General features: G+C 33.0%; 1 protein-coding gene across 2 annotated transcripts in view; it reads left to right on the top strand.

Moving 5' to 3' along the window:
- PLEKHG1 (pleckstrin homology and RhoGEF domain containing G1) overlaps positions 1-24,878 on the top strand; it is a 141,723-nt gene that overhangs the window by 72,816 nt on the left and 44,029 nt on the right. For both annotated transcript variants that reach the window (XM_031937631.1, XM_023503283.2), the window contains exon 3: positions 15,987-16,087. In XM_031937631.1, the coding sequence (XP_031793491.1) occupies positions 15,987-16,087 (101 nt within the window). The remainder of the gene's footprint in view (positions 1-15,986; positions 16,088-24,878) is intronic.

The following is a 24,878-nucleotide window of genomic DNA, read 5'->3' as shown; positions in this document are numbered from 1 at the left end:
ATTCAACTCTTTCTTAAAAGAAGCATTTTCTAATCCCTCTTGATTCAAATTCCTTCCCTCCATAATGATTTCCTATTTATTCTATATAAGTCTTGTTTGTATATAGCTTTTGCATGTTGTCACCCCTATTAGACTATAAACTCCCTGAAAGTAGAAATTAATTTTTGCCTTTCTATCCTAATCCTTAGCATAGTAGTTGGCATCCAGTAGGTATTTAACAAATGCTTGTTGAAAGCACAATATTCTAGTGTTTGACAAATACAAAGATTTTAGTTGTTGGGGTAAAGAAACACTATTCAACAAAAACCACTAGGGAAAATGGAAATAAGTTTGGCAAAAACAAAAGTCAAGAACTCATACAGAGTTGAGACTTCATACAGAAAAGTCCAAGTGAGTACGTGATTTGAATATAAAAGGTAACATCATAAACAAATTAGAGGAACATGGAAGAAATTACCTGTCAGATCTATGGATCAAAGAAGAGCTCATAATCAAATAAAAGAGAACTGTTCACAAAAAAGTAAAATAGGAAGTTTTGATTATATAAAATTTTAAAGTTTTTTCACAAGACTAATTCAGCTAACATTCAAAAAGAAGTAAATGGTAAAAATCTTTGCACCAAATTTCTCTAATAAAGATTTCATGCCAAAAAAAATTAAATTAAATTTTTTTTTAAATTTCTTGTCTAAGATATATTGGGAATTGATTTAAGTTTATAAGAATGAGAACTTTTCCCCATTATAAATGATCAAAAGATATAAACGTGCAGTTTTCAAAGAAGCCAAGTTATTAGTTGTAGTATTTTAAAAAATGCTTTAAATCACTGATAATTTAAGAATGCAAAATAAATTCCAAGGTACCACTTTATACCCTTCATATTAAAAAAGATGACCAAAAAAAAAAAGGAAAATGACAAATTCTGGGGAGCTGTGGGGAAACATGTAGTTAAACAAACATATTATTGGTATTGTGAAGTGGTCTAGTCATTTATTTTGAAAAGTTAACTATGCCCTAGAAAGTATTAACTAGTAATACTACTACTAAGCCTATCCTCCAAAGAGATCAAAGAAAGAAGAAAATACCCAACGTGTACCAAAATATTTATAGCAAATATTTTTGTAGTGGCAAAAAAGTTGGAAAATGAGAAGATTCCCATCAACTGGGTAATGGCTGACCAAGTTAAGATATATGTATGTGATATAATGCTATTATGCTATTAAGAATCAACTAAGGGGATAATTTCAAAGGAATCAGGAAAAACTTTAAGTACTAAAGATTAAATGAGCAGATCCAGGTAAACAATGTTTAAGTAATATAATAATTATATGTTGTAAAGACAAACAACTTTAAATTACTTAGGAACTATGACCAACCACAATGAAAGAACTTACAGTGAAATGTGCTATCCAATTCCTGAGAGCTGATAGACCCAAGGTATAGATTGAGGCATATTTGTTGGTATATGACCAATATGGGAATTTATTTTGTTGCATGTTTATAATGGATTTTGTTTTTTTTGATTTTCCAAAGGCAGGGAATGAGAAGGAAGAATGTTGGAGGGAAAAAATATGGACTTGAAAATAAAATAAATTTGAATTTAAAAAAGAAAATTTAAAAATTAAAAGAAAAAATAACAAGAAAAAATACTTGTTGACTTGATTTGACTTGGCTTTTAAAATTTGAGATATTAATCAGTAGCCTGATAGTTGCTCCTGATGCTTCAAATCTCTCCATATTCCAAGTGGTCTTTCACTCAGCAATCAAAATGATCTTCATTAAAGCATAGGTCTAACCATTTCATATCTCTATTTAATAACTCCAGTAATTCCTAATATATCCAGAAATAAATATAAAATCCTCTGTTTGACTTTTAAAGCCAAACATCTCCTTTTTCTACTCTTCTAGCACTCTGGTCCCTCATTTCCTTCAATATACTCTGTGATCCGCTGGCCCTGGCTTCATCTCCCACTCCTGAGCAGTAACCCTCTCTCCCTTTGCCTGGGACCTTTTTCCCCCTCATCTTTTCCTACTAGCTTCCCTGGCTTTTTTTCAGGTCTAAGCTAAAGTCCCATATTTGCAAAAAGATTTTATCAGTCCTCCTTAATCTCAGTGCCTTCCCACTGTAATTATCTCCAATTTATCCCGTATTTAGCATTTTTGTACCAAGTTCTTTGCATATTGTCTCCTCTCTTATACTATGAGTGCCAAACAGAGCAAGAACTGGTTTTTTGCCTTTCTTTCCCCAGTTCTAGTGCCTGACACAGAATGAACATTTTATAAATGATAACTCATTGACTATTGATTCCTTAAAATTCAAATCATCTTCCCTTATGAAGTTAACTTGGAAATAGATACTTAACCATTTTGGATAGCTAAGCTCTTTATAGGAACTGACATAATGTGAATCACTATTCCCTAATCTATTGTGTGAATTCATATTTTACATGAAATACATAACTATACCCAATGAATTATAGTAGTTTAAAGAAAATATAAAATTTTAGAGAGTCACATAATCATAACTAGGGATTTTTAAACCTGGAGCAAAAATTAACTGGGAGAAGAATCAGTCTGGTCCTTCCCAGCCAATTTCCCAGTTGAATTTAAGATAATGTTTAGGACAGAACCCAAAAGATGGGGTTCCTGGGGTAGTTATTCTACAATATCAGCACCACTTATGGATCATGGAAAACTACAAGTTGAGTTGGGAAATCAGCACAGTGAGAAACACTTCTCATCACTCTAAGGTAAAAACCCACCTGCCATCCCATAATTATGGTTCTGAGATCATACAGTGAATATAATGACTACAGAGTGCAGAGAGTTTTGAAAGAAGAGATTTCCATTAGTGGAAAAGAAGAAAAAGACCAAATGCAAACATTTAGAAAAAATAACAAAGTAATCTTTGTTGGCCTGGAAGTAAACATATCTTCTTAGTGGAAAAGAGAACAAAAAACTAGGTTGTACTTTTTAGTAGGTTATATTTTTAACTGACAGAAGAGGTCAGAATGATTGGAGCAACTGATTTTTACATTAAAATGATTAGACCAAAAAAAAAAATTCACTGCCTTTACTATGGGACAGCAAGGTGACATAGTAGAGCACTGGGTCTGGTGTCAAGAAGATCTGAATTCAAATCCAAATTCACATACTAGCTGTGTGATGGTAGGCAAATCATTAATCCTATTTGTCTCAGTTTCCTCATCTGTAAAATAAGCTAGAGAAGAAAATGGCAAAATATTCCAGTATCTTTGCAAAGAAAAGTTCACAAAGAATGAGACATAACAGAAACCTTTACTTTTCCACATTTGTTAGTAGATTTCTAGATCATGCCCAAAAGAGCAGGAATGGATGAGTTTCCTCTAAGAGAGTTGTCTGTAAAGCTTCTAATTTTTTAAACCTCTCACTGAAGAATAAATACATAGAGAGAATGTGTCAAATTTAACAGCATTCAGTGGTACAAACTATTTTTTATGACATTTTTTAAAATATGTTTTTCTCTAATGCATTCACATCAGAGGTTTTATTTAATTTCTCTTTAATCACCACATTTCAAGTCATCCTACTAGCCTCATAGTTATAATTGAGATGATTCAGTTCCTGATTTTCAGTTGTTAAAAATTTTGCCAAGACATTACCTTCCTACCTCTGTAAGGTGGTACCTCCTTTTTTCCTTTTGAGGATTATGAGTGTCTGTTGGCTTCTGTGAATTGTGAACTTCTAGATAGATAAGGAAATGGTTCATAAGGGGTTTTAAACAGAAATAAAATTAAAGATGGAAGAGGAGGATTTTGCTCTTTCCTAATTGTTATAGCAATTATTTTTTATTCTTGACCCTAACAGAAAAATGGGTTGTCTAATGGCAAAGGAGAGGAACATTTAGCTGTTTTGACTACCCTGCAAAATTGAAAAGCCTCAGCATTCCTCCTCTGAATACAGTTTAAAATTGCTGATTAAGAATCAGCAAAGAGAGGGAAACTTAGGTTAATGAAAGTAACCAACATGCCCAGTAGACAGGACATTGAAACCCACTTTAAGAGAAACACAAAAAAGATGACTGGAGAAAAAGAGATAGATTGGAGCAATTGTTCTCAGAGCAATTAGTGAGTGGATGGTGTCGGGTAAATGATGTTATCCTTCCTTAGAGCAATCATGAAATGCCTACCAGGTGCCAAACAGTGCTGTGAAGGATTTTTCTTCATTTTCTTATCATCCTGTTTAAAAGATAGTAACAAACTTTTCATAGAATCATAGGAATTCAAAGCTGAAAGGGACTTTAACAATGATTTACTTTAGTCCTTCTATTATAGAAATGTGGAGACTAATGCTCCTATACACGATCTATGCAAGGTTATAAGGAAATGTCAAACCCAAACTTTAAGCATCTTAGTCTAGTGAGAAGATTGGGTTTACCCACTATAAATCAGTAAATCTGTGATTCCATACCTATTGTTTTTCCAAATTTTTGCTTCCTTTTAGTTATGTTCAATCAGTACAGAATCTGAGTTTTGTCCACATATAGTACTGCTTTTATTATACAAGAAAAATAAAGCTGAGAGATGAAGATACATTTGTTATAACTATTCTTCCAAATATCATAGGGTATTTGTAAGCATTTTCATATCTTTTTTAAAAAGGTCAAAGTGACAGGGCATAGGTGACTTTAACACAAAAATCCAAATTTGCTTAAGGTCAAATAGAGTATCAGAAAGTAGTTGTTCCTGGCTTCTGGCCCGAGATTTTACTGTTTAAACATACTGACAGAAAGACTTTATTCTGTTTGTTACAGATGATATTTTCAGTACAATTCCCTTGTGAAATTCATATTCACTGTGTGTTCTGTGTTTATATCAATTACACTCATACACATACACAGATAAACCAATGCTTATACATGAAAAACCTTTGTATTCTGGCAAAGTAATCAGGCACCCTAAACTCTCATTCTCTTTTTTTGTGTGAATTATTCTTTCTCCCATTTACGTTGCTGTGTAAAGACCAGTGGGGAAAATGATTGGAGGTTAGATGTTTTTCCAAAGACCAAAGCAAGGAAATTCCCATATCTGATTTATTAGAGGGAACTAAGTAAAGATATGTTCTTTTTACTTTCATCCTGTATCCTTCTTATCTCCTTTTTTATTTCTCCAAGACATTTATTAAGCATTTTTAGTAGTTCTATCTCCATGGCTAGTTTTGACATTTTTGAAGTAGAAAAAAGTTCTTTAAGCCAATGAATATATTCAGCATGTTATCATTGATAGTGATTTATAGTCTTTGTTCTCTAAGAGCTTCCAGTTGATCAAAGAGTTAAGGCCTTCTACAACAGCAGCAATAACAATGGCTAATCTTATAAAATGCTTTAAGGTTCATAAAACACTTCACAAATATTCTCTTATTTGCTCCTACATGAAACAGTTAGTTGAGAATAGATTGGTGCATGCTGAATGCTTTGGGAACTCAGGAATATAAATTAACAAAATAAGTTTGAGCTAGTAATTGTGGGGAGATGGCAGGATATGAGAATCTCAAAATATGCTAGCAAAGTTGTAAAAATGTACACAATGGTACAATAATAAAATCAGAAAGAATCAGCTAAAAATTCCTCCATATTGTCTAGGTCTATGTTTAAAAAAAAAAAAAAAAGACTGCCTGAATCCAGAAGAATCCTAAATTAGAGAAAAGCTAAGATAGGTGGAAGGGGAAATTGAAATAACTTATTCCCAGATCCAAAGAGAAGACTACAACAGCTGGCAACTGTGAGCAGCAACACAAGACAGCCATCCCTATTCAGGCAAGAGAGAGAGTCAGACTCACTAGATTTGGGTAACAGGGAGGTTCCAGTTCATTCCAGATCAGTGTAGGGCTACCCAAAATGATCCTTTCTGGAAGGAAATAGGAGTAGATCAGTGCAGTGCTACCAAAGGGCCCCCATCCAAGGCAGGAGACAATGACAAAGCAGCATCCAGACAGCCCAGGGAGCCTAGATAGGTACAAGATAAGATTATTCCTGAAAATGGAGCTTGTCTTTAACCACTGAGTTCAGGATCAGTCAGAGCTTTTGTACACCATTCAGGAATATAGGAGTGGAACTTGACACAAGAACGAGGTCCAAATCCAGAAACTGAAACTAAACATGAGCAAACAAAAAAACAAAAAACCAGACACTAAACACAATGGAGAAATATCTTGAGTGGAAAGAAGTAAACCCAAAAGAAAAAAATAACTTTTCAAGTCTAAGTAATACCACAGAGAAAAGCAAATCGTAGATCTAAGGATTACAGCAGTACTTGGGAGAAATGAAAAAAAGAGATACAAAATGAAATAGTTAGAGAAGAAAAACTGGAAAGGAGGATTAACATTGTAGACAACATGAAGGTAAATATTATGGAGGAATTAATTCTCTTTAAATTATAATAGGCCAAAGAAAATTACTCCATGAGATAATAGTAAATATTAAAACAAAATCAAAAGATGTAAAAAACAAAAAGACACTCAAAATTTTATCAAAAAAAAGTGACTGATAAAACAAGTTGATAGAAAATCTAAGAATTGTTACTCTATTTGAAGATTATGACCTACTTCCTCAAAAGGAAAAAAAAGAAGCTTGGATGTAAAATAGTTCAAGAAATCATAAATGAAAACTGCCCAGATTTTCTAGTACCAGAGGGCAAACTGAAAAATAGAAAAATAGATGTTTCCTGAAAGACATTCCAAAATTTAAATTCCCAGGGACATAATACCCAAAATCCACAGTTTCCAAGTCAAAAAATATTAGGCAGGCAAAAATAAAGTGTTTAAATATTACAGAGCTACAATCAGGATCACACAAGATTTAGCCGTTACATCTTAACAAACAGGAAACATAGGGATACAATCTTCTAAAAAGAAAAAAGATAATGACTTAAAACCAAAAATAATCTATTCAGTAAAAGTCAATATAATCTTATGGGGGAATATATGAACTTTTAATGAAATGTAGAATTTCCAAGCATTACTGATAAAAAAAAAAAGAAAAAAAAGACCAGAACTGAATAGATACATGGAAAAAGAAACACAGGGAACAAAACAAACAGAGGGACTGTGTGAGGACAAACTGTTTACATGCTTATAGAGGAAGAAAAAAATGTCATCTCAGGACCATAATATTTTCAAGAATCCTAAATTCAATAAGATAGGCAGAGGGCCTGGGAATGTATAATTTTTTTTGTTTTGATAATCTTAGAAGAAGGCAATGTGAAGGATAAATAAGGAGAGGAGGAGAAAAAAGAAGAGAATTTACAATCTCATGTAATAGAGGTGTAAGAGATGACAATTATACAAACATGAAGAGAGGAATGGGTAAATGGGTATCCCATGAACCTCACTTTAAACTGGACAAAGGAAGCTTGAAAATGAATACAAAATGTATGCACAGAATGTGGTATAGAACAGAAATATTACAAAGAAAAGTATTTTAAAAATACAAAATTAGTTTGAGCTAGGTTGCTAAAAAATATGAATAATTTAAACATATAAAACCTCAGGTAGGTATATTTAGTAAAAAATATAAGGGCTATTATATTGGTCTTATATATTATGTTATGAGGGCTATATATGTAAGGGTATATATATCTATATATGATTTAAAAGGGATTTTCTCTTAAATTGTTCCTAAAAAATACAATTGTTTCACATTTTGACAATAACAATATATCATTTTTAATGAAACTTTGTGATAATCATAATAATAAATAAAATATCAGTAATCAATATTACAATCACCTAAAAAGATCCAGGTTCAACTCACAAATGACAGAAGAGAATTTATTAGTGGAATACTCCTGAAGATAAGCAACAGGGGTAAGGATGTTTTGGATAAAACAAATGGCTTGGCAGTGTGTAAAATCCTTGATGGCAAAGCAAAGATTGCCTCACTTTTGTATTTTTGTATTCCAACATCTAACACAGTACCTGGCTAAAATAAATTCCTAAAAAATTCTGGAGTAGCTACAATGGATAGAACGCCAGCCCTGAAGTCAGGAGGACCTGAGTTCAAATGTGGCCTCAGATACTTAACACTTCCTAGCTGTGTGACCCTGGGTAAGTCACTTAACCCTAATTGCCTTAGCAAAAAAAATATATATATATATATACTGATTGCTTCCTAGAATAAATATTGTGGTTACTGTGGCTATAAATATATAAACTAAGTGACCTTTGAAATCATCTTATTTATACAGGAGGAAACTGAGGACTTTAATAAGAAATTTCGTAATTTGCTAAAGATCACAGCTAGTGAGTAGCTGTGGCAGGACTCAAATCCAGGTGTTCTGACTTCAAGTCCAATATTCTTTCCACTGCCTCACACTATATTTGAGTAAAGAGGAATAAGAATAAAGAGTGTCTCCACCATCAAAGAATCAAAATATCATTAGCATTGAGAACTAGCCCCACAATTAATGAGTAAAATGAGTAACCTTTTAAAAACTAGTCTCAGTGAAGTCTTGTCTGAAGTCCAAGGAAGAAAATTATTGGAGAAAATGGAAATTCCATAAAGATGGAAGTAAATGAGAAAAGAGAGGAATTGATAATTTACATTTATATGGATATGAGAAATTTACAAAAGGAAGATTCAGAAAAAATTGTTAATATATTAATAGACTAAGTTTATAACAATCACAAATTACAAGTGATTAAGTAGGCTATGATATATATACATATATCTTTCATTTTCTTTGTGTAGATTATTTATATTGATTTGACTTCAAGATGAATTTATAATCAGCATCAATGTCATTTCTGTTGTATCAAAAATACCTAAAACAATCCAGTCCACTCTCTTATTTCTGTGGAGGTTTTTTCCATTTTTCAATAGCCTACTTAAATAATTCAGAGTTAAATCATCTTAATTATATGCCACGTGTTTTTCTCATTGCTACTCTTTTTTCTTTGTTTTCTTTGTTATAAATTCTGATTTTAGCTTTTATGAGTCAGTAGTCTAACTATGAACAGACAGCTCATTTAAGGATAACTCCCACATGAATAGTAAGTCTTTTCCTGTCTGTTTAATGCTACTAAATGTCATTATTTGTGAATTATTTGTTATCTATGATCAGTATCCACTAATCCTTTTTTGAAAAATTTATAACACAGAAGTTAAAGACTTCTGTATAATCTACAAGGCTTTGACCTCTCTCTTTACTTTCTCTTAAAACATATGCTTTCCTGCAATTATCTTTCTATCTTTGCCTTTTTCCTTCCTTTAATTGAAGTCACCACTAATTATCAGAGTAATTAAAGCTACCATTCATTACTAGCTGATTTGATTTGGAGGATGTTATCAAGTTTCTCACAGAATTTCTCTCTCATTTTATAATCAACAGACAATGTTGGTAGTGGTCTTTTTGTAAATATTTGTCATTAATATTTTAGTACATAATGACCAAATGTCAATCTTCATGTAAGATAATTATATACATATGGAGGATATCCTTGAGGAAGATATTTCTAGGAAACAAGAACCTTTCACATGTGATATTCAAAAAATGGGCGACATTTAATATGAAAAATATAGAGAATATAAAATTCCATTATCAGGCAACAAACATTTAATTATGTCCAGGCATTCTACTGAGGCCTGAGAATACAAAAAAAAAAAAAAAAATTAAGAACAAGTACTTTGACCTCAAGGATCTCACATTCCAGTTGTGCTTATTTATTGATTGTAAAAATGTAGTCAACTTAACAGAATTAAATGAGGCTTACAAGCTCTTTTACAACAAAGTGGCTACTTTCCACATATCAAGGTCATTCAAAATTCAGAAATTACAAATTTACAAAAAGAACCCTATTTAGTAATTTTCTGAAATTATGGAAATATCAGGCAAAGTATAAAATAGCAAGAGATATAGACTTATCAAAAAAAAAGTTTCCATTTTGATGAAGATTGTGTATGCAGCCCAGATTGAGGAGTGATTAATTCTCTTTATATGTGAGCTACTCCTATGTACAGATGATAATACATTGATTTCATCAAGTCCCAAGAGCAGAGCCTCCTACTAAAGATTTGTAATCACTCAATGATTTGTGATTTATCAAATCACTCAGAAAAGACCAAATGGATTAAGAATTTCTATTGCCCATATTTCAGCATGCATCTCAATAAGACTACATAACAAATTAGGACATCATTTTCTTTTAGACAATGATCTGGGCCCAGAGTTGGACCAGAGTAGAAGAAATTGGACTGTTTTCAGAAAATTACAAAGCCCTTTTAATTACTACAAACTTCCAGTGTCAACAAGACAAACATTTCACTGGTATTGCTGTATAAATGCTGGGTCAGACCTGGGATATCACTGCCCTTGAAGACTTTAAAATGCATCATTTAGAAAGCTGTGAAAAGGCCCATGGTGAATATGAGCAGGCTCCAATACATAATAAACCAGCAACTCTCAAGAATAACAGTTAAAAAAAGGGTATTATCAAGAAATACTGGAGAAGATGGACTAATCACATGGCTGTCAGCTTGTTTGTCAGCTATGGTTGTATAGAGTTCTGGTACCTATTGATCCCATTGTGATTCTGTAAAAAGGTGAATTAGGCTTCCAACAGGTTAAGTCAATCCCTTGTGGCAGACTTTTGAGAAGATGTAGATGAGAATTATACAAAATGAATCAATACAGATATGGGATGATTGGCAACATGAAAGGAATTTAAGAATTTATGAAATCACAGATACTTTTGACTGTTTCAGAATGCACATATACATATTTAAATATAATTTCACAATATAATTATGAAGAAATTATTTCAAAATGAAATATCTTTACAACTTTATAATTGGAAGAATTTTAAAAAGATAATCTAGTTCGTTAATTGATTTAATCGTTTTATATTTTTAAGTTGCTTTTTGATTTTTTGAGCAATGAATGATTCCAATTAAGCAAAACCAACCAGGACAACTGCCTCTGATAAGGTTCGATATCTTCTGGTGCCTCTATACTGAAAGGAAGGAAATATATTTCATTATTTGTTGTTACTGTTCCAATCATATCTGACTCTTCATGATCCAGTTTGGGGCTTTCTTGGCAGAGATAATAGAGTGGTTTGCCTTTTCCTTCTCTAGCTCATTTTACAGATGAGAAAACCAAGGGAAAGATATTCAAGTGACTTGGCCAGGTAACATAGCTAGGCAAGTCTCTGGAGCTGCATTTGAACTCTGGTCTTCCTGACTACTGACCCAGCACTCTATCCACTGTGTCATCTACCTATCCTATTTCATTATTGATACCCCAGGAAAAAAAATGAGACTGATTATGGCATTGATCTGATTTTTAATGTGTTATTGTTGTTTTCATGTGCAATTTTTGTGATCATTATTTATATTATTCTCCTGCTTCTGCTTTTTTTTTTTTACTCTGCATCCATTCAGTCAAGTTTTCCCCATGTTTCTCTGTATATCTTCTCTGAATATTCACACAATAATACTGTTACTCCACATAACATAATTATTCAGTTCCTAAACTGTGTACTCGCTGTGTTCCTAGTTTTGTTATTTTGTTTTTGCTATTACAGAGTGATATAAGAAATATTTTGGTATATTTAAAATGTCTTATTAATTATTAAATTAATTATTAATCAGTTATTAAATTGACCTTTGGGTAAAGGGATATGATGACACCCTTTTTTAGCAACTTTTTTCATATAATTTTATTCCACAAGGATGTCCTCCCTAACACCCCTGACAGTTGAACGTCCAACTTTTGCTTAAATACTTCCATTATCTAGAAGTTGAATATTTAATTTAAAAAGTAGTTGATAAGGGGCAGCTAGGTGAAACAGTGGAAAGAGCACCAGCCCTGGAGTCAGGAGGACCTGAGTTCATATGCGACCTCAAACATTTAACTTCTTAACTGTGTGATCCTGGGCAAGTCACTTAACCCCAGTTGCCTCAGGGCGGGGAAAAAGTAGTTGATGAGAAGAAACAGAGGAATTCATTGATTTTTCGTAGAATTTTTTTTCCTGAAAGTGGAGTAGTCACAAGGACTGACAAGAAGCAAATGAAATTAATAAGCAGTGTGACTTTGAGCCAATAAATTTCCCTGGTTTCTGTACTGTTATTATGCACACAGCATGGACTATTATCTGGGAGCTAAAACCTTTCATTATGGTTTCAGACGATTATAACCATTAATATGGTGTGTTCTATAGTAGTTTTCAGTAACTGATTTAGGGCTAAAGTATCATATTTAAAAGACTTAATTAGAATTGGTGAGGGGAGCAAGTTGTGACCATACAACTTTGATCGGCTTTCAACAGTTGGCTTACATAAAGTTGGATTCCTAACACTCTATATTCTGAACAATTTCAGAAAATAAGCATCCTTTTTAATACAATTTCTCTATACTATAGGCTTTGGTGTTTTGAAGTCTTTTCAGTTGGAGAGGAGCCATAATTTGTTGGAGGGGAGCCATGGCTCTTTGTCCCTAGACCCATTTGAAATTCTTAGTACTCTTTAACTCAATCCTTTCCCCACACAAGGAATTTAGTATCTGGTTCTTGCAAATCTAGCAAACCTTGAACTTCAAGTGAGGAGGGAGGATTAGTTTCCTATTCTGTACTTTTCTGCAGCTGTTCTAGGACCCAGGCAGTGGAATTCAATATAGCTAAATCAGGAATTTAACCTGGGCTTTTTTAAAAACTGTATTTTGTTACTGCATTTCAGTATTTAGTTTTATTTATTTAGTTTAGTAATTAGTTTTATTTGTGATGGTATGCATTATCATTTTATGAGTGGATGCCCATCAGTTGGAGAATGGCTGAATAAATTGTGGTATATGAATGTTATGGAATACTATTGTTCTGTAAGAAATGACCAGCAGGATGATTTCAGAGAGGCCTGGAGAGACTTACATGAACTGATGCTAAGTGAAGTGAATAGAGCCCAGAGAACATTGTACACAGAAACAACAAGATTATTCAATGATCAGTTCTGATGGACATGGCTCTTTTCAATAGTGAGGTGATTCAGGCCAGTTTCAGTAGTCTTGTGATGAAGAGAGCCATCTACATCCAGAGAGAGGATTGTGGGAACTGAATGTGGATCACAAACATATCATTTTTACTTTTTTGTGGTTGTTTGCTTACATTTTGTTTTCTTTCTTGTTTTTTCCCTTTTTAATCTGATTTTTCTTGTGTAGCATGGTAAATATGGAAATATGTATGAAAGAATTGCTACCTAGAGATGGGGGAAGGGAGAGAGAAACAAATTTGGAACACAAGGTTTTGTAAGTGTGGATGCTGAAAACTATCTTTGTGTATGTTTTGGAAGTGAAAAATTTTATTAAAAAATAAAATAAAGATGAAAACATTATCCAAAGAAGGAGGACCAGAAGCATCCTCAAACTGACTGAGGGGTTCATGCCACAAAAAAAGAATCTGTGAATTAAGCCTTTGTTGCTCCTTGTCTTCTGTTTCATCATGTTTGTAGTGGCCTTTTTTCTCTAGTTGTACTTTATATCTAATTTTGGCAAGTCAGACATCAGAAAAACTATAGAGATTGGTGAATCTGAACTTTCCTCTTATATTAATAAGTAGACGCAAAGAAATCTTTGGCAGACCTAAATTAATGACCTAATCATATTAATATCTAGTCCAAATAACACCCCTATCCCCAAACTATTAGAAAATCTCCCTGGATTTGAATGGCTTTCAAATGTCTGAAAAACACTGAAGTTTTAGGCAAATTGAACTGGTTAAGAAATAAAATTTGAAAATTCCAAAAGATAACCTAAAGGAAGTAAGTATGCAGGTTTTTTTTTTCCTTCTGAGATTACTTCCCATTTATACCATGTCTTGTATTCATGTTGTCTCCTTTATTAGAATGAGAGTTCCTTGAGAGCTGGGATAGAGAAAGTGTTCAGTAAATACCGGTTGTTGTTGATGATAATGATGATGATGATAACATTGATATTTATATGTCTGTGTCATCTTAAAAGCAGTTATTAAACTCATTAAATTTTAACTCAGTGGCATCTTATTTTAGTCATTTGTTTAAGTCCAAATTAATTTTCTACCTAATACCAATTCACCAGTCAGTAAAAGAAGATATTTGGAAGTATGTTAAAATTTCATATAACTTTTTTTAAACAGGTCAAATCAGTCAGTATTTGTGGTTATTAACCCTTGGAGTCAAAGCCTTTCAAATGATGGCAATTTTCACAGGATAACTCTACAGGAAACTCCAATTCATGAATGTTTATGATGCTTCCTAGAAATATGAGGACAAACCCAATAACTCTGCCATTTGTTGTATACATTTTTATCTTTTACTTTGAGATTCCATTCTTTCTACACACATACCCTGATCCCTTATCTACTCTTTTACTTTTGAATTCAATTTTATTCCACTTGTGCAATTAATATTCACTACTCAAATAAATACAAACCCAAAGGAAAAGTCAGATGAGATCCTGTTCTTGTTGGGCTCCATGACTCTCCGTTTGTAGTAATTTTCACTCTTGGATCCACAGACTCCTGAGACTATTGACTTCCTTTGGGTGGTTCCTAAAACACAAACAAAATATCAGAAGGTTGAGAAGCCCCAGGACCTTGTTCTCATTATTCATTATGCAAACATTGCACAGTAACCATGTGGGTTCCTTGAGGTTGCTTTGGGATGGTAAGAAAGAAGAGCTCTCCTTTTTGGAGAGAGAGCTTTGGTTATCATTGGAGTCTCTGGCTCAGATTGCTTGCCAACTACACGATTCAGACAGGTGTTCTTTTTGAGAAAGAAGCTAAGAAAAGCTACTCTTATTTGAGAGTTATCAGAAATGGAGATGATGAATGTTGATTATAAAATGGTATAAAAAACAATTTGTGATGTACTTAAGTTTCAATTTTCCCTTAACTGGTGCATCAAAATACTGTTGTGTTTGTTATCAGACTTTGGAATGCAGTTATGGTGTAAAGATTTTCATGCTCTAGTTGACATTTCATGGGGTTACTTCCTCAGAGTGAGGGGCCATGGAATGTTATGTTGCCCTTGGTTGAATGCCATACTACATTGTTCAGCTCAGAGTAGGGGGTTTTATTTATTTTTCATTTTACGTTATTTCAGCTGTTTTCACTTTTTCCTTTATTTTTTTCCTGCCTCCTACAGAGTCCTTTTGCAAACATTACTGGGGGACATTTCATTATGAGCTCTTCTGACTAGTACTCTCAGTCTTGGGAGAATGGTTTTCCTCTATGTCAACAACTCAGAGTCTCTAAGTTCAGACAGATAAAATTCAGCTCTTTGTAGATCAAAAACCTTATGAAAATCCAGGTTTTATATAGAAACTTTTATTATATCAGAAAAAAAATTCTTTAAGCTGACTTACTTCTGCTTCATTAAATGTTATATACTCATGACTAAAGCTAACATGCTGAGTTATTTCACTTAACAAAACATGTTCATTTATAAATTAATGTTTGTGTGAAGGACTGTTGAGAATTTCCTTTTATTGAAGATTAATTTAAAAAACAAATTAACATTTAACTGTTCTGAAATTACATTGGGGAACATGATTGGGCTTTTCTCTCATATCAGTTATTCAAAAAACAATATTTTGTTATGGAAAAACTTTGACTTTATCAGCTAATTAATTGTGAGTATTAAACAGTCACAATAGAGTGAAATCTAAATATGGTTTTCTGCAAGTAGATACATAAACATACATCATGCTGTCTCTATGTTATTCACTATTCAATTTATGTTATTTTCTTAAGGTCAGTGAATAGGTAAGTATTATTATCTTTAATAAAAGAATGAATTCTTTTTAAATAAAAGAAAAGAATTCTTTTATTAAAGAATGACTGTTTTCTCACAGTAAAATTACTACATGCATTACTGAAATGACAACTTGAAATTGATATGAAGGATTCCTCTTACATAATTAAAGATAACTCCATTACTGACACTGAAAGGGACTGGAGTTTTTAAGGTATTCTTGTTAATTTTACAGGATTATCTTGACTGTATCAAAGACCAATCCAAGCTTTCTTTGGGGGCTGAAGAAAGATCCGCCCTTTTTGGAAACATACAAGATATCTACCATTTCAACAGGTAAGTTAATACTGAAATATGGACAACATGAAAACAACCAGATTATTAGTTTCTAAGATCTATATGGCCTAACTTCTTAAGAGATATAGCACATGAAAACTGACCATCTATAATCCTTCTCTTTTCAGAGGATTACCATTCTTTGAAAACTTGAATCTGGGTTAAGTGCTTATATAGTTTCCTAAGTAAAATATTTATTCTCCATCAAACCTCTTTTATCTTGCAAACCTCAGAGAGATGATCTGATTATAGATCCACAGAATCATCAGGATCATTTTCCTTCCATAGAAAAAAAAATGTACAGGTCCAAAGTTTAAAAGTTTTCTGAGTTTTCTCAAATACTTTTATGGTATCTGTTGCAGTATCTATTGCAATCCTGAGCCCAGAGATATTTGAAACATATTTCATTAGTTGATTGAAATAATTAAATCTGATTGCAAAGCATTTTTGTACTACAACTCCTCAGTATTGGGAGAAAAATTATATTCCTTGGATACAAATAGTCCAGCATTATATTCCTGACTGCAATAACCATTTAATTACCAATTATATGCCAAGTACTGTGTTAGGTACTGGTGATTCAAAGGCTAAATTCAAATTGTCTTTACAAATTTTATGTTCTTCTGGAGAGAAATAATGGGTTTTCCAAAGAAAGAACACTGGGAAATGAATGTAAACTGTTTGCATTTTTGTTTTTCTTCCTGGGTTATTTCTACCTTCTGAATCCAATTCTTCCTGTCCAACAAGAGAACTGTTCAGTTCTGCACACATATATTGTATCCAGGATATACTGCGACATATTTAACATACATAGGACTGCTTGTCATTTAGGGGAGGGGGTGGAGGGAGGAAGGGGAAAAATCAGAAGTGAATGCAAGGGATAAAGTAAAAAATTACCCAGGCATGGGTTCTGTCAATGAAAAGTTATTATAATAATAAAAAAATACTAGAAAAAGAGAGAGAGAGAAATAATGGGTTTAGAGATAAACAAAGACTGTATGTGTGTGTGTGTGTGTATACATACATACATAGGAATATTTGGGAGGCCAGAGAGAACCTAACAGCTTAGAGGATTTTTTTTTTAAAGATCTTGTGTAAGAATTGTTATTAGAGTGAAACCTTGAAGCAATAGATTCTAAAAGGTAGAAAAGAGGATGTACTTTCTAGGCTAGGGGAATAAGGGTACAAAAAGCATCAAGATGGGAAATTTAATCTGATTTAAATAGAAGAGCAAATAGAGCATTTTGGTTGGAAAGATGACTTGTGGCAAATTACTAAGGACTTTAAGTGTAAAAAGAAATTTCCATTTTATAATCACAGGAGCTCCTTGAATGAGAGAATAACATGGTTAGACACGAGCTTTAGGAATATTAATTTGATACTTTTGTGAAGAATGGGTTCTAGGGAAGGAGATTAGAGGCAGAAACACCAATCAGGATCTTGTTGCAATAGTCCAGATGAGAGACAATGATGATTTAGGACTATGGTGGTTGTGGTATGAGTAGGGATAAATAGAAAGGGTGCAAGAAATATTGGGGAGTTAAAAATCAGTGCAATTTGGTATCTGATTTGTTACATAGGAGAAGAGAAAGAATAAAGAATTGCAAGTGATAGTGCGATTGAGAATTTGTATATCTGTAGGAACAATTGTTTCCTATACTTCTATATAGGAAAAATAGAATGAAAGAGATGGGTTTTATGAGAAGGAGAATGAGTTCTATTTTGGATATGTTGAGTTTGAAATGGCTACAAAAAATATCTAAAGGGTAGTTGGTAATGTGGAAGCAGAGCTCAGAAGAGAGGATACAGAAATGTAAGAATTACCTATAGCAAGGTGATTTTTGAAGCTTTAGGAGCTGATGAACTCACTAATAGGTAAATAGAGAGAAAATGAACCTGTTTCCATTATGGAGAGCTCCTGGAAACTACTTTGACCAATGTAGATGGGCACTGACTTTAGAGAGTTGCCCACTGCCCTGAAAAGTTAAATGACTTCCCCAGAGTTAGAAAACCTGTAAATATCAGAGAAAAATCTTAAAATCAGGTCTTCTTCTCTTTGACAATCTCTCTTTTTATTATAGCACACTGCCCTTATCCCTTGAGATAATAGGGAGAAGGACAAAGTTTAATTTTGTAGGTTAATATTCTATAGTCTTTTAAAAACATTATATATTATTATGGTGGTGATGTGTGTAATGAAACAAGATTGCAATGTATAACAAAAAAGAAGGGGAAAAAAACTAACAGTAGAGACAAAAAGTAAATTTAGGGTTTAGCCTTTTATAGTCTTTTAGTAATATGCCAGTGTTAAAAATATTTAATTCAAGTTTGATTGAATTAAGCTTTTGATTCTTTGGAAAACCAGAGTTATGCCATGTAATTTTCAGAGTTTACTTACACTGTCTGAAATATTTGTGTTTTTCTAGATCTTTGAAGATTGTATTATATATTCCAGAGTTATTTTTCACCTTTGCTGAATAGTGAACATCAGTATGACTCCATGAACTAGAGAAAGTAGAAAAAATTAATTTCAACTCAGTAAACATTTATTAATCCCTCCCTGTGTGTAGGACATTTTTATGAGGGACTGATGACAAGGAGGAAGGAGATTTGGACCTCAAGGTGCTCATAGTAAAGTAAGGATTTAAGACACATGCAGTGAACTATAATCAAAGGGTTATAAATAATAAAAATAGCTAACATTTATAAAGCATGTTGTATATTGTCTCATTTACTTTGTAGGACAAATCTTTTGGTTTTATGATCTTGTTATCACCATAGATAAATAACTAATACATCAGAAAAATATAGAAAGTGCTCTATGGGGCATGTTACTCTTCATACAAATAAGAATAAAATTTAGTTTTGTTGCCAAGAAAAATTTTGCATTTCTGAAGTGTCTGTTATAAAGATTTTTTTTTGGACAATCAGAAAGAAAAAAATTAATCTCTATCAGGAATGAATGAGTAAAATTGATGATACATTATCATGAAGTATCCATGTGGTTATATCATTTTGCATGTTTATATGTACACATATATAACACTCTCATTTTGAAAAATTTATTTCATGTCATCTCAAGTTCTGATCATCATTTTCAAAGGAGTTGTTCTATGATTTCAATGTTAATGGAAGAGGTTTTTTGTCTGTGCCATTTTGCATAGCTAATCTTATTTTCTTGGTTTTAAACCTTATTTCTCTAATTCAAATCAAAACTTTTCAAATGCTCAAATATCTCCTTTTAGAAAATGTGGGATTTTTGTTGTTGTTGTTGCACATAGAAGAAGAGTGTTGTGAATACTGTCTTCCATGTCAGTTTGAGGTCTTGATTTGTATTTCTTATGTCAGATATTTTAGTGGACATAATACTAAGTGTCCCAAAATTTTTATTGTAGTTTTAAGCTATCATGAGTACTTTTGGGACTCCTGGTATAAAACAAAACTATGGCCCTTCATATTTTATCACTTGTATTTTATTTGCAAAATTTTCCACACATCAGTCAAAGCAATGGCAAGACTTGACATCTTATAATTAAGTCAGTCAAAAGGAGATACTGATGTTTTTTTCCTTCTGGATGCTTTAGCTGACTTATTTGAAGTAACATTTCATGAATTCTGTCAAAGATGATAGAATATGCTTAATGAATGAATATGTTTAAGTATATATGTACATACATATTCTCACATATATATATATATAACAGCTTTAATTGAGAGACAAACTTTAGTTTGTATATGTGTATATTTTACATATATTTATATGTGTGTACATTGTGCATCAATCTCATCATCATGAAAAACAATTCTGTGGACTTGCTCCCATGCTTTTTAGTATGATTTTTTAGCAATGTTGTTGGATACCTTTAATGAAAATAGCATCAAGGTCAACCATCATATTGATGATATTTAACTTGAAAAGGTTACAAGCCAAGACTAAAGTGGAGGGAGAGTTGATGCAAGACTTTTTGTTCATAGATGCTTGTATACTCAGTGCAGTGAAGCTAAAATGCAACAAAGTATGGATCAATTCGCTGCCACCCATGTTAATTTTGGCCTAACAATTAACACCAAGAAAACAGAGGTTCTCCCCAGCCAGCATCACATCATTCATACATGGAACCATCAGTTACAAAATTGGAGATAATTTTGAATGATGTGGATAAGCTCACTTGCTTGACAATATAATTTCCAGGGATGTCCACCCAGATAATGAGGTTGATGCATAGAGACCTTATTACAGATACATTCAAATCAACATTAGAAAATTCCTTTTCTAAGGAAGTGATGCTTATTTAAGACATTTGGCATTTCTTCCCCTTTGGTTCCCAGAATGGGGGGAGGGGATAAGTGGATTGATTCCTTTGTACCCTCTCCCTCCTCATATGTCAGCTTTCTGGACATTTAGAGATTTATCACACTCTTAGACTTCTAGGCTATTTTGCTGATTATTGTATAAGAACCAACGACATACATACATATATGTAAAATATGCACATATACACACTGGGCCAATCTATTGCTTTTTTGGATAGTTCTAATTATTAAGAAGCTTTTATTTAGAGTAGAAAACTTCCTCTTATCAAAAGCATTCAAGTTTTCTCCCAAGGTTCTTTTTTAAAAAGGGTTACAGCAAAATTTCTTCATTCCTTGGGTTCTTTTAAAACAAAAAAAAAATGTTCTTTTCCAAATCGAGAATTCTTTAGATGATTACTTCTCATCCAAATAGGCTACAGTTTGTTCCTTCTAAAAACAAAATGAATTTGGGCCCATTGTCTTTCCTGCCTATATCATGTTAAAAGAGGTGAAGCAAAGGACAGATAAAATTATATAGCCTGTTCTGCACCAGTAAGAATCAACTTGTAATATTTTCTTGCATCTTTTAGTACACTTTGGCATCATTGAGTGTCTGTAATTCCCAGACAATGGTAGACATAGTCTTCCCCCATCCTTGTCCCTCCCCTTTCCCAGAAAGCAGCTTTCCTAGTCTGAGCTAATGTAGCTAGGAAATTCAAGGGGAATTTGGTGCTGTTTATAGCTCATTACATTTTATATTCCCACGGGCACATGGATCCCTTGCAGATGCTCCAAGTTCAGGTGCCAAATGACCCAGTTAGGAGGGTGGAGAAGGGAAGTGTTATATGGAGCCAATTTCAGATTTGAATGGGAGTGGCTCCCTTTTGGGATCTCATTCACAGAAAAGTGCTGAAATACTCAAGGCCATGAAATAATACTTGTTTTAACATTTATATCAATGGTCCAGGAACAGTTTGATAGATCTGTTACTGTGGAAGAGAAAACACTTTTTTATTGCAGGTATATACATGCACATACACTCACATACATACATACACTGAAGAATGCATTCAATTTCCCACCTCCACCCTATCTTCACTTTAAAAAAAAATAAAAGTATGATTGATTGTCAGGCTAAAAGAAAAAATATCCCAACCCTGAAGCCAGGAAAATAATAGATACTTGTTCCTTAACCAAAAAGTCTTGATAAAAAACAGACCTGAGTTTTCCCTTTATCACACTTTTATAATTTTAAATAAAATATTTCTGTATTTATATATTCCTTATCTACCCTTTTAGCTCTTTGAAGGCAGAGACTGTTTCTAGTACTGATTCAGTTCATCCATATGGGAAAGACATTTCTAAATGCTTAGGTAATCAACACAAGATGAGCAAGGCAGATGCTTGAGAAGGCAAACACTTAGAGCTTCGTCAGTTGCCAAAGACTTCAGGATCATCAATCGCATCCCAGATTATCACTAGTCATTTTGACCTTTGTCCTGTCACTGGATTTAGATGATCCTGGGAGACAGAATGAGGCTGATATCTTTGCCTCATTTAAGACCAATTCACGCACAAGTTAAAACATCAGCCATCATCTCCTAATTTACCCCAACATCATGATGTCATTGGTCTTTCAAAAATGAGGGCCAAACAACTATACAATACAATACAAACTCTTTTTGACTGCTTAACAGTAAATTGATGGATAAGAGGCCGAAATGAGATGATCTTAAAAGTTGGGGACTCTCCAGTTTACGGATAAGAATGTAATGAGAGGGAGAATTCTCTCCAGTGCACTCAGTTTCATAGCAGCAGAGGAGATACTCTGGGTGGGTGGACTGGGCTTATCAGAATCCTCAAACTCCACACCTCCTAGGTTATTCATCTAACAGGTAGCAAACAAATCCTCCTTCTCTTCTTTGAAGCCTAAGACATGACCTTCACCTCTTTTTCTCTTCTCTTGCCTCTGGTGCTCCATTAACTAGCCCTTTTTCTTGTCCCCATTTCTTCTCCTTTTTCTGAGAAATGTTTGATTATTTACCTCACAATATTGCTATGAGGAAAATTCTTTGCAAACTACCAAATGCTGTATGAATAAGAGTTGTTATTAACTATGATGATGATAATGAACAATGATAACGATAAACATTTATATAACATTTACTATATGTCAGGCACTGTACCAAACACGTTACAATCATTATTTCATTTGATCCACAATAAGTGCTCTTACAATTGATAGTCAGAGGTTAAAAGGCTTGCCCAAGGTTTCAGTCTAGTAGTGTCTGAGGTGGAATTTGGAATCAGGTCTTCCTGACTCCAAGCCTGGCCACCAAACTGGAATGTCTATTTTATTTTTTTCATCATCTTTATCTCTTTCCTCTGATCTTCTATTAAGTCTTCTAGACCCTACAATCCAATTGCCCTCATACACTCTTCTCTCCTCTTATAGTTTTGGTTGCCTTTGGTGGCATGGATTGGGCAAGAGTATAATAGGATGGAAAATAATACTAGAAAAGTCTACTTTTACCCTTCCAGCTAGGCTTATTGACAAAATAGCTAAAAAAAAATTTTTGAAACAAAAAGAGTTGGTGATATTAAGTCAGAGAAAGGTAAAACAAAGAGTAAAGTGATAATAAATATAAGAAAGAATTAATGAATGCAAATACACAGTTTTGCTGTGTATTTGGCATATTCATTTATACCTAGGATGAATGAATAAAGAGTAGTGATCAATCAATAGTTATTTTCTTAGTACTTATCATGAGTAAAACACTGACAAGTGAATGCAACAAAGTAAAAGAAATAGATTTTTTGGTTAAGTAACAAGTAGTCTCATTGAAAAAATAAAAGATAATACATATTAAAAGAAAACTAAGATACTAATTAAACACTAAACAGATTGTGTAGACTATCAGTCTCTCAGTATTTTAGAAATATCCAACAAGACTGAGTCAGCCTTGACCTTCACATATCATCAATTCCCTCTACCTCTCTGATTAGAAAGTGGCAACATGAACTCCAAAACCTTGACTTCAAGAAGGCTTAGCCAGCTATCTCTTCATTTTCCATGTAGTTCCACTCATGTGGACTTCTGCAATGAATACTTTCTTTCCCTTCCTCTCTCTAGGCTTCTTTTTGTATTATCTTCACCCATCAGACTATAAACTCCTTTAGAACAGGGAGAACTTTTCTTTTTCACATTTGTATCACCAGGACTTAGCACAGTGGCTGTCACATAGTAGGAAAGTTAATAAATGTTAATTGACTGACCAATCATGCAATAGTTTAGTGGAAAAAAAATATGAACAGAGCTCCAAATATAAGTGTGTATAATGCATGTGTACATATATACATTCATTTATAAATTACATGGATGTACTACTATATTAATATATCACGTATAAAATTTTCTCAAATGATTTTTATTTATTCATGCCAAAATACTTATTTTTGAAAATCTTGTTTTGATATTTTCTGCTGCCACAATTCTACAGTCTGGTTCTAAGTTTTGTTTATTGTTATGTTTTGTTTGTTTTCATAGTTGTTATAACTGAAAAGGACACATCAATTCCAGAGGAAGATGTACATTAGTTTCTATGCTGACTGTGATGAAACTCAATTTTCATTCCTAGTACATTTCCATCTTCTCTGATATCAATTCATTGGTTCAAGCAAATTAATTGGAAAATATTGCATTTTTGTATTTTTAGTAAATGGACAAAAAACTTATGAAACTTTTTTGACCAATTAGGAAATTTTATTTCCAAATTTAAGTATATGGGAATGGGAGTTTTTACAGTTCATTAGATCATATATCTAAGAAGCACCTTAGAAATCATCTAGTCTAATCCCTTAGTTTTAAAGGTTGAAAAAACTGAGGACCAGAGAAGTTAAATGATGCCCCTAATTTTTGGCAAGAATAGCTTCATCCTGATATCTCAAGATATAATATATAATAGAACAAAGCTCATTGTTTCTTTTTCTATTATTTTTATTTTTAAGGCTTTTTTATTTTCAAAGTATATGTATGGTTTTCAACATTCACCATTACAAAACCTTGTGTTCCAAATTTCTTTTCTTCCTCTCTTCCCCCTATCCCATCTCCTAGATGGCAGATAATCCAATATATGTTAAATGTATGCAATTCTTCTATACATATTTCTATTATTATTTTGCTGCACAAGAAAAATCAGATCAAAAAGGAAAAAAAATGAAAAGAAAACAAAATGCAAGCAAAAACCAACATGGAAATGCTATGTTGTGATCCACACTCAGTTCCCACAGTCCTCTTTCTGGGTGTAGATGGCTCTCTCCATCACAAGATCATTGGAACTGGTCTGAATCACCTCATTGCTGAAAAGAGCCACATCCAATCAGAATCGATCATCATATAATCTTGTTGTTGCTATATACAATCTTCTGCTGGTTTTACTCACTTCACTTAGCATCCGTTTGTGCAAGTCTCCCCAAGCCTTTCTGAAATCATCCTCTT

The sequence above is a fragment of the Sarcophilus harrisii genome, chromosome 4 (assembly GCF_902635505.1).
Source record: "Sarcophilus harrisii chromosome 4, mSarHar1.11, whole genome shotgun sequence".
Lineage (NCBI taxonomy): Eukaryota > Metazoa > Chordata > Mammalia > Dasyuromorphia > Dasyuridae > Sarcophilus > Sarcophilus harrisii.
The sequence above is the reverse complement of the archived record's forward strand: the minus strand, read 5'-3'. Positions and strand labels throughout refer to the sequence as shown.